General features: G+C 55.2%; 1 protein-coding gene across 2 annotated transcripts; it reads left to right on the forward strand.

Moving 5' to 3' along the window:
• The first annotated feature begins 678 nt into the window (after positions 1–678).
• Positions 679–10,900, forward strand: TNNT1 (troponin T1, slow skeletal type). 2 transcript variants are annotated; one of them, XM_025369334.1, is made up of 10 exons: positions 679–824; positions 926–939; positions 1,241–1,264; positions 1,482–1,514; positions 2,352–2,373; positions 5,980–6,043; positions 6,570–6,686; positions 6,921–6,998; positions 10,117–10,230; positions 10,787–10,900. In XM_025369334.1, the coding sequence occupies exons 1-10, from the start codon at positions 793–795 to the stop codon at positions 10,898–10,900; spliced, it is 612 nt and encodes a 203-aa protein (XP_025225119.1). In that variant the 5' UTR covers positions 679–792. The 2 variants fall into 2 exon arrangements, with proteins under 2 accessions (XP_025225119.1, XP_025225120.1); XM_025369335.1 differs by lacking the exon at positions 1,482–1,514.
• The last annotated feature ends 3,595 nt before the right edge of the window (positions 10,901–14,495 follow it).

A 14,495-nucleotide genomic window follows, 5' to 3' on the forward strand; every position in this document is an offset into this window, starting at 1 on the left:
GCCCCTCCTCCCTCAGACCCAGGAGTCCAGGCCTCCATCCCCTCCTCCCTCAGACCCAGGTGTCCAGGCCCCCAGCCCCTCCTCCTGCCTCAGACCCAGGAGTCCAGGCCCCAGCTCCTCCTTCAGACCCAGGAGTCCAGGCCCCAGCTCCTCCTGCCTCAGACCCAGGAGTCCAGGCCCCAGCTCCTCCTTCAGACCCAGGAGTCCAGGCCCCAGCTCCTCCTGCCTCAGACCCAGGAGTCCAGGCCCCAGCTCCTCCTTCAGACCCAGGAGTCCAGGCCCCAGCTCCTCCTGCCTCAGACCCAGGAGTCCAGGCCCCAGCTCCTCCTTCAGACCCAGGAGTCCAGGCCCCAGCTCCTCCTGCCTCAGACCCAGGAGTCCAGGCCCCAGCTCCTCCTTCAGACCCAGGAGTCCAGGCCCCAGCTCCTCCTGCCTCAGACCCAGGAGTCCAGGCCCCAGCTCCTCCTTCAGACCCAGGAGTCCAGGCCCCAGCTCCTCCTGCCTCAGACCCAGGAGTCCAGGCCCCAGCTCCTCCTTCAGACCCAGGAGTCCAGGCCCCAGCTCCTCCTGCCTCAGACCCAGGAGTCCAGACCCGCCCCTCCAGCACCCCGGGCCCTATCCTCCCTCAGACCCAGGAGTCCAGACCCAGGAGTCCAGGCTGCAGCTCCTCCAATCTGACCCAGGAATCCAGACCCCAGCCCCTCCTCCCTCACACCCAGGAGTCTAGGTCGCCCCCTCCTTGGGGCCCCACCCCACTGGGCCTCTTCTCTCTGTTTCTTAGGCCGCACCAGGATGTCGGACACTGAGGAGCAGGAATATGAGGAGTGAGTGCCGCACTGGGAGGGGTTGGGGCGTGCAATGGTGGAGAGGCTCTCCCACCCCAGGTCTAACTCTCCCCTCCCTCTTTCCCCACACCCGTCCGCAGGGAGCAGCCAGAAGGTGAGCAGGGAGTGGGCCGGCCCCATGGGATGGAGACACCCCCAGGAACTCTTGGGACGGGAGGCGAGGCTTGTGGCACCCTGGCGGGGAAGGGGCAGCTCAGCCCTCGGGCCCTCGCCCGCCCTCTCCGGGTCTGGAGCGTCTCCCCGTGCCATCCCTGCACCGCCAGGGGGCACATGCCCATCGCAGCCGAGGCCAGAGGGACCCCCGGTCCAGCAGAGGCTGGAACCCTGGTCTCTGGCCACTCCCCGCACCCCTGCCCGAGCTCCTAACGCCCTCTCTTCTGTGCCCCCATCTCCAGAGGAGGCTGCGGAGGAGGAGGAAGGTGAGGTCCCGGACTCCGCAGGTCTGGAGCTGGGGGCGGGGTCTGGGGGCGGGGACGCTGGGCCCGGGAGGAGGGGGCGGGACGGGGCTCCCGACGGCCTCGGCTCCAGGTCCTCTAACAGCCTCTCCCGTCTCTCCCTCTCTCCCTCCCCGCGCCCGGGCGTGGCCGCTCCCCCCTCGCTCCCCACACCCTCGCTGCTCCTCCCGCCCCTCCCCAGCCCCCGAAGAGCCGGAGCCGGTGGCAGAGCCAGGTAACCGCGGCTGCTTCGCTTCCCGAGACCGATGTCGGGGGCCCGGGGGGACCCCCGATATCCTCGGGCTCCAACCTCCACGACCACCCTTCCCTCCCTCCGCCCCCATAACCCGCCCCCAGGCCCGGTCCTTTAAGCCTCTGAGAGCTCCTGCGCCCTCTCGGGGCCGGGAAGGGAAATGGCCCTGCCGTGGCTTTAACCCGTTCCCTTCCTTCTTAAAGGGACCGACACCCAAGCCTTCTCCCCCAGTCTGGAGGAATCTTTATAGAAGGGTTGGATGTTTGCGGAGAAGCACCACCCCGTCACCCTCATCTTCGCCTCCAACCTTGTCTGTTATTTTCTCCCCCATATACATTCAAAGGTTGGGGCTTGGAATTTAGGATTGCAGAGGAGGCTAGCCCTGGGAGTCAGGGTCTCCAAGGTGGGGGTGGAGGGCCAGCTGTGGAGAGAGCTCTGGGGTCACTGAATAAAGACAGAGGTTGACCCTCCCCGCACTGCTGGGTCTTAATGGAGGAGGGCAGGTGCTCTGGGCATATAAATAGAGAAGGGTCTGGGCGTTTGCACTCCTGGGAATGCAGACAGCGGCGGTGGGGGGTCCCCACACCAGTTCTGAATGTATATCTGATGCGTGTGACCCTCTTCCTCCTTTCCAGCCTCCCTGACTTTCCTTCCCTCTTTTCTTTTTCCCATGCCCCTCCTCTGGAACTGGACTCCGGAGTCCTTCCCTGGGCTCCTGGGGGCCGAGGCTTGGGGGGTCCCTCCCCAGGGTGTGTCAGGCCTAGTCCCTCTCCTCTAAACTCTTGCTAATTATCTCTTTGTATCCCCCACCACCAACAGAAGAGGAGCGCCCCAAACCAAGGTGAGACCCTACAGGGTGGGAGGCCCCAACCATACATCTTCCTAAATAGTCCCTCTATCCCCAGAGATAGGGTGTGAGAAAGGCAGAGATGGAGGGAGGAAATTGAAACAGCAGTCAACATTTCTCCACCTCCTTCTGCTCCTTCTTCCTCCCCCTCCTCCCTCCCCCTCCTCCCCCTTCCCCTCCCCCTCCTCCCCCTTCCCCTCTCCCTCCTCCCTTCACCTCCTCTCCCTCCTTCCGCCTCCTCCTCCTCTTCCTCTTTTTCCCTTTCCCCTTCCCCTTCGTCTTCTCCTCCTTCATCATCGTCATAGTCTCCACTCTATTACCCAGACTGGATTGCAGTGACCCAATCCTGGCTCACTGCCTGGAGATCATGGCTTCAAGCAATCCTCCCATCTCAGCCTCCCGAGTAGCTGGGACCACAGGCATGTGTCACCACACCTGGCTATTTTTTTTTTTTTTTCCTTTTTGTAGAGCTGAGGTCTTGCTATGTTGCTCAGTTTGGTCTCGAACTCCTGTCCTCAAGCAATTCTCCCACCTCGGCCTCCCAGAGTGCTGGGATTACAGGCACAAGCCACCATGGCCAGCCAGTCTGTTTCCTTCTTTCCACCCAATGGTCCCTCTTCCCCTCGCGCCTTTACCATCACCCCAGCCTCCTCTCTGGCCTCCCTGCCTCCAGCTTGTGGCTCATCCTCCTCCATGATTCCAGAGAGACGTTTAACACCAGCGCTAACCCCGCCCCTCCTCTGCTCAGAATCTTTCCTCAACTCCCCACTACCCTTAAGACAAGTCAAAGCAACTAGCCTGCATTCAAAGCCTTCCCTGTCTGGCTCCAGCCGAGCTCTCCAGCATCTCCCTTCCCCACTGACAGACACACAGTATTTCATGGTTCTCTAGCCACGCCGTGCTTTTATACCCCGAGCCTTTGCACGCACTGTGCCCTCTGCCTGCGTAGTGGCAGGTGGGAGGATCACTTGAGGATAGGAGTTCAAGACCAGCCTAAGTAACAAAATGAAATCCCCCGCATCCCTACAAAAAATTTTTAAAAATTAGTCGGGCACAGTGGCACACACCTGTGATTCCAGCGACTCAGGAGGCTGGGGAAGGAGGATTGTTTGAGCCCAGGATTTGGAGGCTGCAGTGAGCTGTGATTGCACCATGGTATTCCAGCCTGGGCAACAAAGCAAGACCGTCTCTAAAACATAAATAAAAATAGGGGAATGGGGCTGGGCGCAGTGGCTCATGCCTGTAATTCCAGCACTTTGGGAGGCTGAGGGGGGCAGATTACCTGGGGTCAGGAGTTTGAGACCAGCGTGGCCAACATGGTGAAATCCTGTCTCTACTAAAAATACAAAAATAATTGACCGGGCACGGTGGCTCAAGCCTGTAATCCCAGCACTTTGGGAGGCCGAGACGGGCGGATCACGAGGTCAGGAGATCGAGACCATCCTGGCTAACATGGTGAAACCCCGTCTCTACTAAAAAAAAAAAACAAAAAAATTAGCCGGGCGAGGTGGCGGGCGCTTGTAGTCCCAGCTACTCGGGAGGCTGAGGCAGGAGAATGGCGGGAACCCAGGAGGCGGAGCTTGCAGTGAGCTGAGATCCGGCCACTGCACTCCAGCCTGGGCGACGGAGCGAGACTCCGTCTCAAAAAAAAAAAAAAAAAATTAGCCAGGTATTGTGGTGGGCACCTGTAATCCCAGCTATTTGGGAGGCTTGAGGCAGGAGAATCGCTTGAACTGGGAGGCGGAGGTTGCAGTGAGCCAAGATCGTGCCATTGCACTCCAGCCTGGGCGACAAGAGTGAAACTCCATCTAAAAAAAAAAAGGAGGGAGGGAATGGACTGACAGGGATTCCAAGGCAAAGGGACAGGATTTGGGGATTGTTGGGGCAAGGGGAGGGAAGCAATGGGGGCAACCCCTAAGGCTCTCTTGGGCTGGGGAACAGAGTGGACAGTGGGGCTGCCATCTCCTTCTCAGAGAAGATGGTGAGCTCCATCAGGATGTTGTGTGTGGGAAGGTGGGAAAAGTTCAGGAGATACCTGCTAACTTGAGTCTGGGGCTTAGGAGAGAGTCTGGACCAGAGACACTTGGCGAGTCCTCAGCAGTTGACAATACCAGAAGTCATTGGAGTGAACGGCATTGATGATGAGAAAAGGGAAAAGGGAGGCTCCCTGGCAGCTCACGGGGGTGTGGGGGGCCAGGAAACAGGGATGGAACAGCCCCGGGCGGGGGGGAGGCAAGCCAGTATTTATTCCTGTAAAATATGGTGAGCCGTATTGTCTTCCCACACATGACGCCCCGAAGGAGCTCATCAACTTTTCCAAGATGGAGATGGTAGCCCCGCTGTGCACTTGGCTGCCTGGCCCAGAGACCGCTGGGGATTGTCCTCACCTCCTCCCTCCCCTTGCCCAGCAACCCCTAAGTCCTGTCCCCTTCATCCTGGAATCGCTCTTGGTTGTCTCAGAAACCCAGAAGAGAGAATTCCAAGGAAGTGGCAGGAAATCAGAGCAGGCTGAGGGCTGAACCTCAGAGCAGCACCACCCAATAGAATAGATGGCAAGACACACACATCACTTGCAATTTCTTACTAAAGGCCGGGTGCGGTGGCTCACGCCTGTAGTCCCAGCACTCTGGGAGGCTGAGGCGGGAGGATCACTTGAGCTCAGAAGTTCAAGACCACCCTGGACAACATAGTGAAGCGCCATCTATCTATCTATCTATTTTTTTTTTTGAGATGGACTGTCCCTCTGTCACCCAGGCTGGAGTGCGGTGGCACGATGTCGGCTCACTGCAACCTCCACCTCCTGGGTTCAAGCGATTCTCCTGCCTCATCCTCCCAAGTAGCAGGGATTACAGGCATGCACCACCATGCCCAGCTAATTTTTTTTTTTTTTTAAATAGAGATGGGGTTTCACCATGATGGCCACACTGGTTTTGAACTCCTGATCTCAAGTGATTCACCCGCCTTGGCTTCCCAAAGTGCTAGGATTACAGGCATGAGCCACCGCGCCCGGCCTGTGAAACACCATCTCTACAAAAAATTTAAAAATGGCTGGGCACGGGGGCTCACGCCTGTAATCCCAGCACATTGGGAGCCTGAGACAGGCAGATCGCCTGAGGTCAGGAGTTCAAGACCAGCCTGGCCAGCATGGTGAAACCCCATCTCTACTAAAAATACAAAAATTACCCAGGTGTGGCAGGCGCCTGTAATCCCAGCTACTCGTGAAGCTGAGGCAGGAGAATTGCTTGAACCTGGGAGGAGGAGGTTGTGGTGGGCCGAGATGCCACCATTGCACTCCAGCCTGGGAGACAGAGCAAGACTCTGTCTCAAAAATTAAAAAAAAAAAAAAAAAAAAACTTACTAGGCATATTTTTAAAGTACAACAACAACATAGGAAAATTTAATTTTCATAGCACAGTTCTAAAAATCTGTTACATAAATGTTTATCATTTCAACATGTAATCAGCATAAAACATGATTCTGTGTGTTTCACTGACACGTTCAGGGGGCTGGCGGCTACCTCACCAGGCAGCGCATCCCGGAGGTGGGAGGTGGCTCAGGCAGGTCGGGCCACTCATGGTCTCTCTGTTTCTGTCCACTCAGCCGCCCCGTGGTGCCTCCTTTGATCCCACCAAAGATCCCAGAAGGGGAGCGTGTTGACTTCGATGTAAGTGTCAGAGACCCCTCCCCAGGCACAGTTGCTAGTCTTCAAGGGGCTTGCTTTTGTTTCAATCATGAAAAGGCGCCGGGCCTGGCGCGGTGGCTCACGCCTGTAATCCCAGCACTTTGGGAGATTGAGGTCAGGAGTTCGTAGACCAGCCTGCTCAATATGGTGAAACCCCGTCTCTACTACAAATACAAAAATTAGCTGGGCGTAGGTGGCGGGCATCTGTAATCCCAGCTACTCGGGAGGCTGAGGCAGGAAAATCGCTTGAACCCGGGAGGCGGAAGTTGCGGTGAGCCGAGATTGCGCCATTTCACTGCAGCCTGGGAGAAAAGGTCCCCACTCCCCACTCCCGTCTGGGCAGCTCTGTCTTTGCAAGAGCTGATTAGTGTCAAACACGAGGCATTGCTGCCACCTGCTGGACACCACCTCGGAAACGGCCCAGTTCACCGTCCTGCATGGGGGAGGCGCTGGGAGGCCGCTGCCCTCTCCAGGGTCTCCCAGGACGGGCTCCCCGTGTGTCCTGCAGGACATCCACCGCAAGCGCATGGAGAAAGACCTGCTGGAGCTGCAGACGCTCATCGACGTGCATTTTGAGCAGCGGAAGAAGGAGGAAGAGGAGCTGATTGCCTTGAAAGAGCGCATTGTGAGCCGAGAGTCCGGGTGCCCCCCAGTCTTCCTCTCTCCACGTGGATCCCTTGCATCTTGGGAGATGCAGATAATGGTTTTCTTTCTAGTACAGAGCTGAGCCTGAGGCTTTCGGGAATTCACCCAAGTCGGTGGCCACACTCCAGCCTGTTTATCTCCACTCTTCGCCTACTCTGGGGAGGGATGACTGGGGGTACGTCCCTGCACCCCTTTATTCTTCTCCGTTCCCCAGGAGCGGCGCCGGTCGGAGAGAGCCGAGCAACAGCGCTTCAGAACTGAGAAGGAACGCGAACGTCAGGCTAAGCTGGCGGTGGGTGCCTGCCCTGCCCTGGGAGTCCAAATGTTACTTCTTCAGCCAGATGCCCATTTTGTTGTTGTTGTTATTATTATTACTATTATTATTATTTGGAACTGAGTCTAGCTCTGTCTCCCCGGCTGGAGTGCAGTGGTGTGATCTCAGTTCACTTCAGCCTCCGCCTCCCAGGTTCAAGCAATTCTCCTGCCTCATCCTCCCGAGTAGCTGGGACTACAGGTGCTCCCCATCACGCCCAGCTAATTTTTGTATTTTTAGTAGAGACAGGGTTTCACCATGTTGGCCAGGATGGTCTTGATCTCCTGGCCTCGTGATCCACCTGCCTCAGCCTTCCGAAGTGCTGGGATTACAGGCGTGAGCCACCGCGCCCGGCCTATTATTATTATTATTATTATTATTATCATTATTATTATTTTGAGACAGAGTTTCACTCTCGTCACCCAGAGTGACTGGGTGCAATGGCACGATCTCGGCTCACTGCACCCTCCACCTCCCAGGTTCAAGCAATTCTCTTGCCTCAGCCTCCTGAGTAGCTGGGATTACAGACCTGCGCCACCACACCTGGCTAATTTTGTATTTTTAGTAGAGACGGGGTTTCTCCATGTTGGTCAGGCTGGTTTCGAACTCCCGACCTCAGGTGATCCGCCTGCCTCAGCCTCCCAAAGTGCTGGTATTACAGGCATGAGCCACCACACCTGGCCTATTATTATTATCTATGTATTTATTTGGAGGCAGGGTCTTGCTCTGTCACCCAGGCTGAAGTGCAGTGGCGTGATCCTAGCTCACTACAACTAGGACCTCCCGGGCTCAAACGATTTTCCCACCTCAGCCTCCAGAATCGCTGGGACTACAGACATGCGCCACTCTGCCCGGGTATTTATTTATTTATTTATTTATTCTAATCTTTTGTAGACACAGCATTTTGCCATGTTGTCCAGGCTGGTCTTCAACTCCTAAGCTCAAGCAATCCACCTGCCTCAGCCTCCCAAAGTGCTGGGATTACAGGCATAAGCCACCATGCCCAGCCTGGATTCTCCATTTTCTTCTTTTTCCTTTTTTTTTTTTTTTTTTTTGAGACAGTCTTGCTCTGTCACCCAGGCTAGAGTACAGTGACGTGATCTTGGCTCATTACAACCTCTGCCTTCTGGTTCAAGCGATTCCCCGCCTGAGCCTCCTGAGTAGCTGGGATTACAGGCACCAACCATCCGGCTCGGCTAATTTTTGTATTTTTGGTAGAAAGGGGATTTCTTCATGTTGGTCAGGCTGGTCTCGAACTCCTAACCTTAGGTGATCCACCCCCTTGGCCTCCCAAAGTGCTGGGATTACAGGCATGAGCCACCGTGCCTGGCCATTATTATTATTATTATTATTTGAGATAGGGTCTTTCTATGTTGCCCACGTTGTTCCCAAATTCCTGGGCTCATGTGATCCTCCTGCCTCAGCCTCCCAGGTAGCTGGGATTACAGGCACAAGCCACCTGCCCGTCACCCAGACAAGAAGGGGAGTTTGCAGATGTGATTAAGTTAAGGGTCTTGAGATGGGACGGTTGTCCTGGAATATTTGTGGGGAGGGGCAACATCATCACAAGGGTCCTTATAAGAGGAAGGCCAGAGGGTCATACTGAGAAATTTGAAGATGCTACATGGCTGCCTCTGAAGATGGAGGTGGGTCCATGGGCCCAGACGTGCAGGCAGCAGCTGGAAAAGGGAAGGGAATGAATTCTCCCCTAGAACCTCCAGAGAAAATTGGTTCTTGATTTCAGCCCAGTGGGACCAATTTCAGATGTCTGATCCGCAGAACTGTAAGATAACAAGCTTGCATTGTTTTTCTGCCACTAAGTTTGCAAATTATAGCAGTGATAGGAAACTAAGCTTGGGCACGGTGGCTCACACCTGTAATCCCAGCGCTTTGGAAGACAAGTGGATCACTTGAGGCCAGTAGTTCGCGACCAGCCTAGGCAACATGGTGAAACCCTGTCTCTACTAAAAATACAAAAATTAGCTGGTCATGGTGGCACATGTCTGTAATCCCAGTTACTTGGGAGACTGAGGCAGGAGAATCACTTGAACCCAGGAGGTGGGGTTTGCAGTGAGCAGCTCAGAGATTGCACCACTGCACTCCAGCCTGAGTGACAAAGGGAAACTCCATCTCAAAAAAAGAAAGGAAACTAATTCAGGTACGGAGTACTGGGTGTACAAAAAGCCTCATGTCCACCATAAGGAGAGGGGGCTCAGCCTGGACAAGCCACTATTTCTGGAACATGCAATGAAGAGTTTCTCAAATGTTGTAATTCCTTTGCTAAATATTCTAGAACCCCTTCCTCAGGCTTGAAGCCATCAGCCTCTTTAATCTCCCCAGTCCTTGGCCTTATCACCAGTTACCTTCCTTGACCCCCTTAAAACAGACATTCTCATCTCCTGAGACTAAGGGCAACTGCGGCCCAGACTGGCTGAGCATCTGGAGTGAGGTCACGTAGCAAAGTTCACTATTGGCTGTTTCAGGTTGGAGGCATGCAGAAAAAGCAGGCATTTCTCCTTCTCCTTCTCCTTCATTTCCATTTTTTTCTGGGGGGATATTAAGACCCAGGAAGGGGGCCGGGCGCGGTGGCTCACGTTTGCAATCCCAGCACTCTGGGAGGCTGAGGTGGGCAGATCACTTGAGGTCAGGAGTTTGAGACCGGCCTGGCTAACATGGTGAAACCCAATCTCTACTAAAAAGACAAAAATTAGCGGGACGTGTTGGTGTGTGCCTGTAGTCCCAGCTACTCGGGAGGCTGAGGCAGGAGAATCACTTGAACCTGGGAGGCGGAGGTTGCAGTGAGCCGAGATCCGACCACTGCACTCCAGCCTGGGCGACAGAGCGAGACTCCGTCTCCAAAAAAAAAAAAAAAACCCAGAGAGGAGAAGGAACTACTTACAGGTGATCGCAGGGGGAGACCTGGCCGGGCCGGGAGGAGACACCTGTGTCTCTGCTGGTTCTGATGTCCCCCGGCCTGCTGATCCCTGTGCTCCAGCTCCACTTAGCACAGAACAGAGCCTCCGTCCTTCCCATCCCAGGGCCCTCCTCCCTCAGGCCTAGAGGGGCAGCCATGAGGTTAACCCCTTCCTTCCCACAGGAGGAGAAGATGAGGAAGGAAGAGGAAGAGGCCAAGAAGCGGGCAGAGGATGATGCCAAGAAAAAGAAGGTGCTGTCCAACATGGGGGCCCATTTCGGCGGCTACCTGGTCAAGGTGAGTCAGCCTGCAGGAGCCTGAGGTCTAAGTTCTGAGGCGGGAGAGGCTTGGGGCCAGACCTCTGGTTCCTAATGGAGGAGGGTCTGGGGCCTGGACCCCCGGGTCTGAGGGAGGAGGGGCCGGGGGCCTGGACCCCCGGGTCTGAGGGAGGAGGGGCCGGGGGCCTGGACTCCCGGGTCTGAGGGAGGAGGGGCCGGGGGCCTGGACTCCCGGGTCTGAGGGAGGAGGGGCCGGGGGCCTGGACTCCCGGGTCTGAGGGAGGAGGGAGCTGCTGTCTGGACCCCCGGGTCTGAGGGAGGAGGGGCCGGGGGCCAGACTTCTGGTTCCTAATGGGAGAGGGTCTGGGGCTTGAATTCCATCTGAGGAGGGGCTGTGCGTCTGAGGGAGGAGGGGCTGGGCCTAGACTCCTGGGTGTGAAGGAGAAGGGCCTGGGGTGCAGACCTGTGGGTTCCAATAGGGACGTGGTCTGTGGGATCTGACCTGTGGGTCCCGACATGGGGGTGGTCTGTGGGATGTGACCCCCAGTTTACTGTACCCCTCCCCCAACCCTCAGGCAGAACAGAAGCGTGGTAAGCGGCAGACAGGGCGGGAGATGAAGCTGCGCATCCTGTCCGAGCGCAAGAAGCCTCTGGACATTGACTACATGGGGGAGGAACAGCTCCGGTAGGTGCTGTGGGGGGCTTGGGGCTGCAGGGGCCTGGGTGTGAGACAGGGGGATAAAGGAGCTCACACCCACTCACACCCACATCTGGGTGGGCAGAGACCCCGGGTCTCAGCTCTGGTGCTGTGTGACTTTGGGCAAGTGGCTTCCCCTCTCTGGGCCTCTGCTGCCTTCTCTGTGAAACGTGTCACTGATAGAGAACCCACTTTTCGTGGCTGCCGTGGCCTGTAGCATCTGACAGGTGTTACCGGGGAAGCCGGACAAGATGACTTCCCTCCCGCCCAGTTTAGGAGATTTTGTTAACTCTGTGATGTGCCCTGGAGCTCAGGATGGGCTGTGCCTTTCACCTAAATTCAAGCTAGGAATGCGGGTGAGAATGTTCCAGCTGCGTCCCTCGCCTCTAGAGCCAGGACCGCCTGCCTCTCATGATAAGATAAACCACAGGACGGCAGGCTGACGGAGGCTTGCTTCAGGAGCCCCCCTGCATCTCCGTGTTCTCTGGCCTGGGCTGTGGCTCAGAAACTTCAACCCACCGCAGAGTGGCGCAGTGATCGGGTTTGCCGCTTGCACCGAAAGCCCCTGTCCGGGGCTCAGTGCCAGCTCCGTCCGCTACTGGGCACGTTATCTGACTTTTCTAGGGCTCCCATTCCTCACTGGCAGAATAAGGATGTAATCGCATAATTGACCTCACAGAGCCGTGAAAGGGCAGTGAGATAGAAATAATAATTACAGGCTGGGCCTGGTGGCTCATGCCTGTAATTCCAGCACTTTGGGAGGCTGAGATGGGAGGATTGCTTGAGGCCAGGAGTTGGAGACCAGCCTGGGCAATGTAGTGAGACCCAATCCTTAAACAAATAATTACAGCAGCAGCTTCCTATGGAGGGTTTACAACCCTGTGAGGTAGATACTATTATTATCTTTGTGTTAATAGTGAGAAGCCGGCCGGGCGCGGTGGCTCAAGCCTGTAATCCCAGCACTTTGGGAGGCCGAGGCGGGTGGATCACGAGGTCAGGAGATCGAGACCATCCTGGCTAACATGGTGAAACCCCGTCTCTACTAAAAATACAAAAAACTAGCCGGGCGTGGTGGCGGGCGCCTGTAGTCCCAGCTACTCGGAGGCTGAGGCGGGAGAATGGCGTGAACCCGGGAGGCGGAGCTTGCAGTGAGCCGAGATCGCGCCACTGCACTCCAGCCTGGGCGACACAGCGAGACTCCGTCTCAAAAAAAAAAAAAAAAAAAGTGAGAAGCCTGAGGCACAGAGAGGTTAGGTAACCCTTCCAGGGTTGCCCAGCTAGCAAGTGGAAGAGCTGGGATTTGAACCCAGGCAGTCTGGTGCAATAGTCCATACTCTTTGCTACTGTGCTGTAATGTGGCTTGATGGTAAATGTTTAACAGCTGCTCTCCAGGGGGCAAAACGTCTAGATTTAGCACGTGCCCATTCCCATGGTGTAAATACTTCCACCTTGCTCCTTTCAAACTATTGTATGAGGACACTGAGTGTGGAGTCGGGAAAAGATGTGCACCGCAGGCTCCTGGAAGTCCTCTGCGGGGACGGTGGGCCCTCCTTCCTGTGCACATGATACATGTAAAGTATTGTCGGCCGGGCGCGGTGGCTCACGCCTGTAATCCCAGCACTTTGGGAGGCTCAAGTGGGCGAATCACTTGAGGTCAGGAGTTCGAGACCAGCCTGACCAGTATGATGAAATCCCATCTCTACTAAAAATACAAAAATTAGCTGGGAATGGTGGTGGGCGCCTGTAATCCCAGCTACTCTGGAGGCTGAAGCAGGAGAATTGCTTGAACCTGGGAGGCGAAGGTTGCAGTGAGCTGAGATCGCACCACTGCACTCCAGCCTGGGCGACAAGAGCAAGACTGTCTTAAAAAAAAAAAAAAAAAAGGCTGAGGTGGGAGGATCACTAGAGCCTGGGAGGTCGAGGCTGCAGTGCGCTGTGATCATGTCACTGCACTCCAGCCTGGGTGACAAAGTGAGACCCTATAAGAAAGAAAGAAAAGGAAAGAGGGAGGGAGGGAGGGAAGGAAAGGAAGGAAAGGAAGGAGTAGGTTTTAGTCCAGGGCTGGTTTGGCAATTCTACAAAATCAGACACCCAGACTCCTATTTTTTTCTTCTCACTCACTACTTTTAGCCCAATAGTTCCATCCTCAAAATCACTCATAGTCCAATATGGCTGCTAGAGCTCCAGCCATCACATTTATGATCCAAGCAGCAGAAAGAAGATGTAAGAGAAGAACCACAGAGTCTTTTTTGGAAGCCCTACCTGTAGGGTCCAGCCCCACAGGGTCGGTGGGATTTCTCCCCATGTGCAGAGACGAGAGATTATAGAAATAAAGACACAAAACAAAGAAAAAGACAGCTGGGCCCGGGGGACCACTACCACCAAGACGTGGAGACCGGTGGTGGCCCCGAATGCCAGGCTGCGCTGTTATTTATTGGATACAAGACAAGGGGGCAGAGTAGGGAGTGTGAGCCATCTCCAGTGATTGACAAGGTCACGTGAGTCACGTGTCCACTGCGCAGGGGGCCCTCCCCTGTTTGGCAGCCGAGGAGGAGAGACAGAGAGAAAGGACACAGCCTATGCCGTTATTTCTTCATATCACAGGTTTTTAGTACTTTCACTAATTTTGCTACTGCTAGCTAGAAGGCAGAGCCAGATGTACAGGATGGAACATGAAGGCGGACTAGGAGCCTGACCACTGAAGCACAGCATCACAGGGAGACGGTTAGGCCTCCGGATAACTGCAGAGGTGGGGGTCTTCTCTAAACTCCCCGGGGACAGGGGAACTCCCTTTCCTGGTCTGCTAAGTAGCTGGTGCTTTTCCTTCGCACTGATGCTACCGCTCGACCACGGTCCACTTGTCAACGGGCATCTTCCCAGATGCTGGCGTTACCGCTAGACCAAGAAGCCCTCTGGTGGCCCTGCCCGGGCATAACAGAAGGCTCACACTCTTGTCTTCCGGTCACTTCTCACCATGTCCCTTCAGCTCCTATCTCTGTATGGCCTGGTTTTTCCTAGGTTATGATTATAGAGCGAGGATTATTATAATATTGGAATAAAGAGTAATTGCTACAAGCTAATGATTAATGATATTCATATATAATCATCTATGATCTATATCTAGTATAACTATTCCTATTTTATTTATTTTATTATACTGGAATGGCCTGTGCCCTCGGTCTCTTGCCTCGGCACCTCGGTGACTTGCCTCCCACACCACCCAGTGACCTAGTTTCGTCCCATTAGCCACCCCTACCTGCAAGGGAGATTGGGAATAGTAGTTTTTCAACTCAGCCTGTGGCACAAGATTCTATTTCTAGAAGAAAGGGAGAAGGGCTAACAGGCAAGAAGCCATCTCTTCCACAGTTTTATTTCCATATCTTCTAGAGAAGGAAACAGGATTCTAAAGGAAGTCACTTGACATATTCATAAACCAGAGAATGGCATGGCTGGGATTTGAACCAGGGGTTTCCAACTGCAGAGCCTGGGTTTGCTCTTTTCTTTCTGCCTTTTCTTTCCCCCTTCCCCTCCCCTCCCCTCCCCTCCCCTCCCCTTCTCTTTCCCTTCCCTCCCCTTCCCTCCCCTCC

Source organism: Theropithecus gelada, chromosome 19 (genome assembly GCF_003255815.1).
Source record: "Theropithecus gelada isolate Dixy chromosome 19, Tgel_1.0, whole genome shotgun sequence".
Classification (NCBI taxonomy): domain Eukaryota; kingdom Metazoa; phylum Chordata; class Mammalia; order Primates; family Cercopithecidae; genus Theropithecus; species Theropithecus gelada.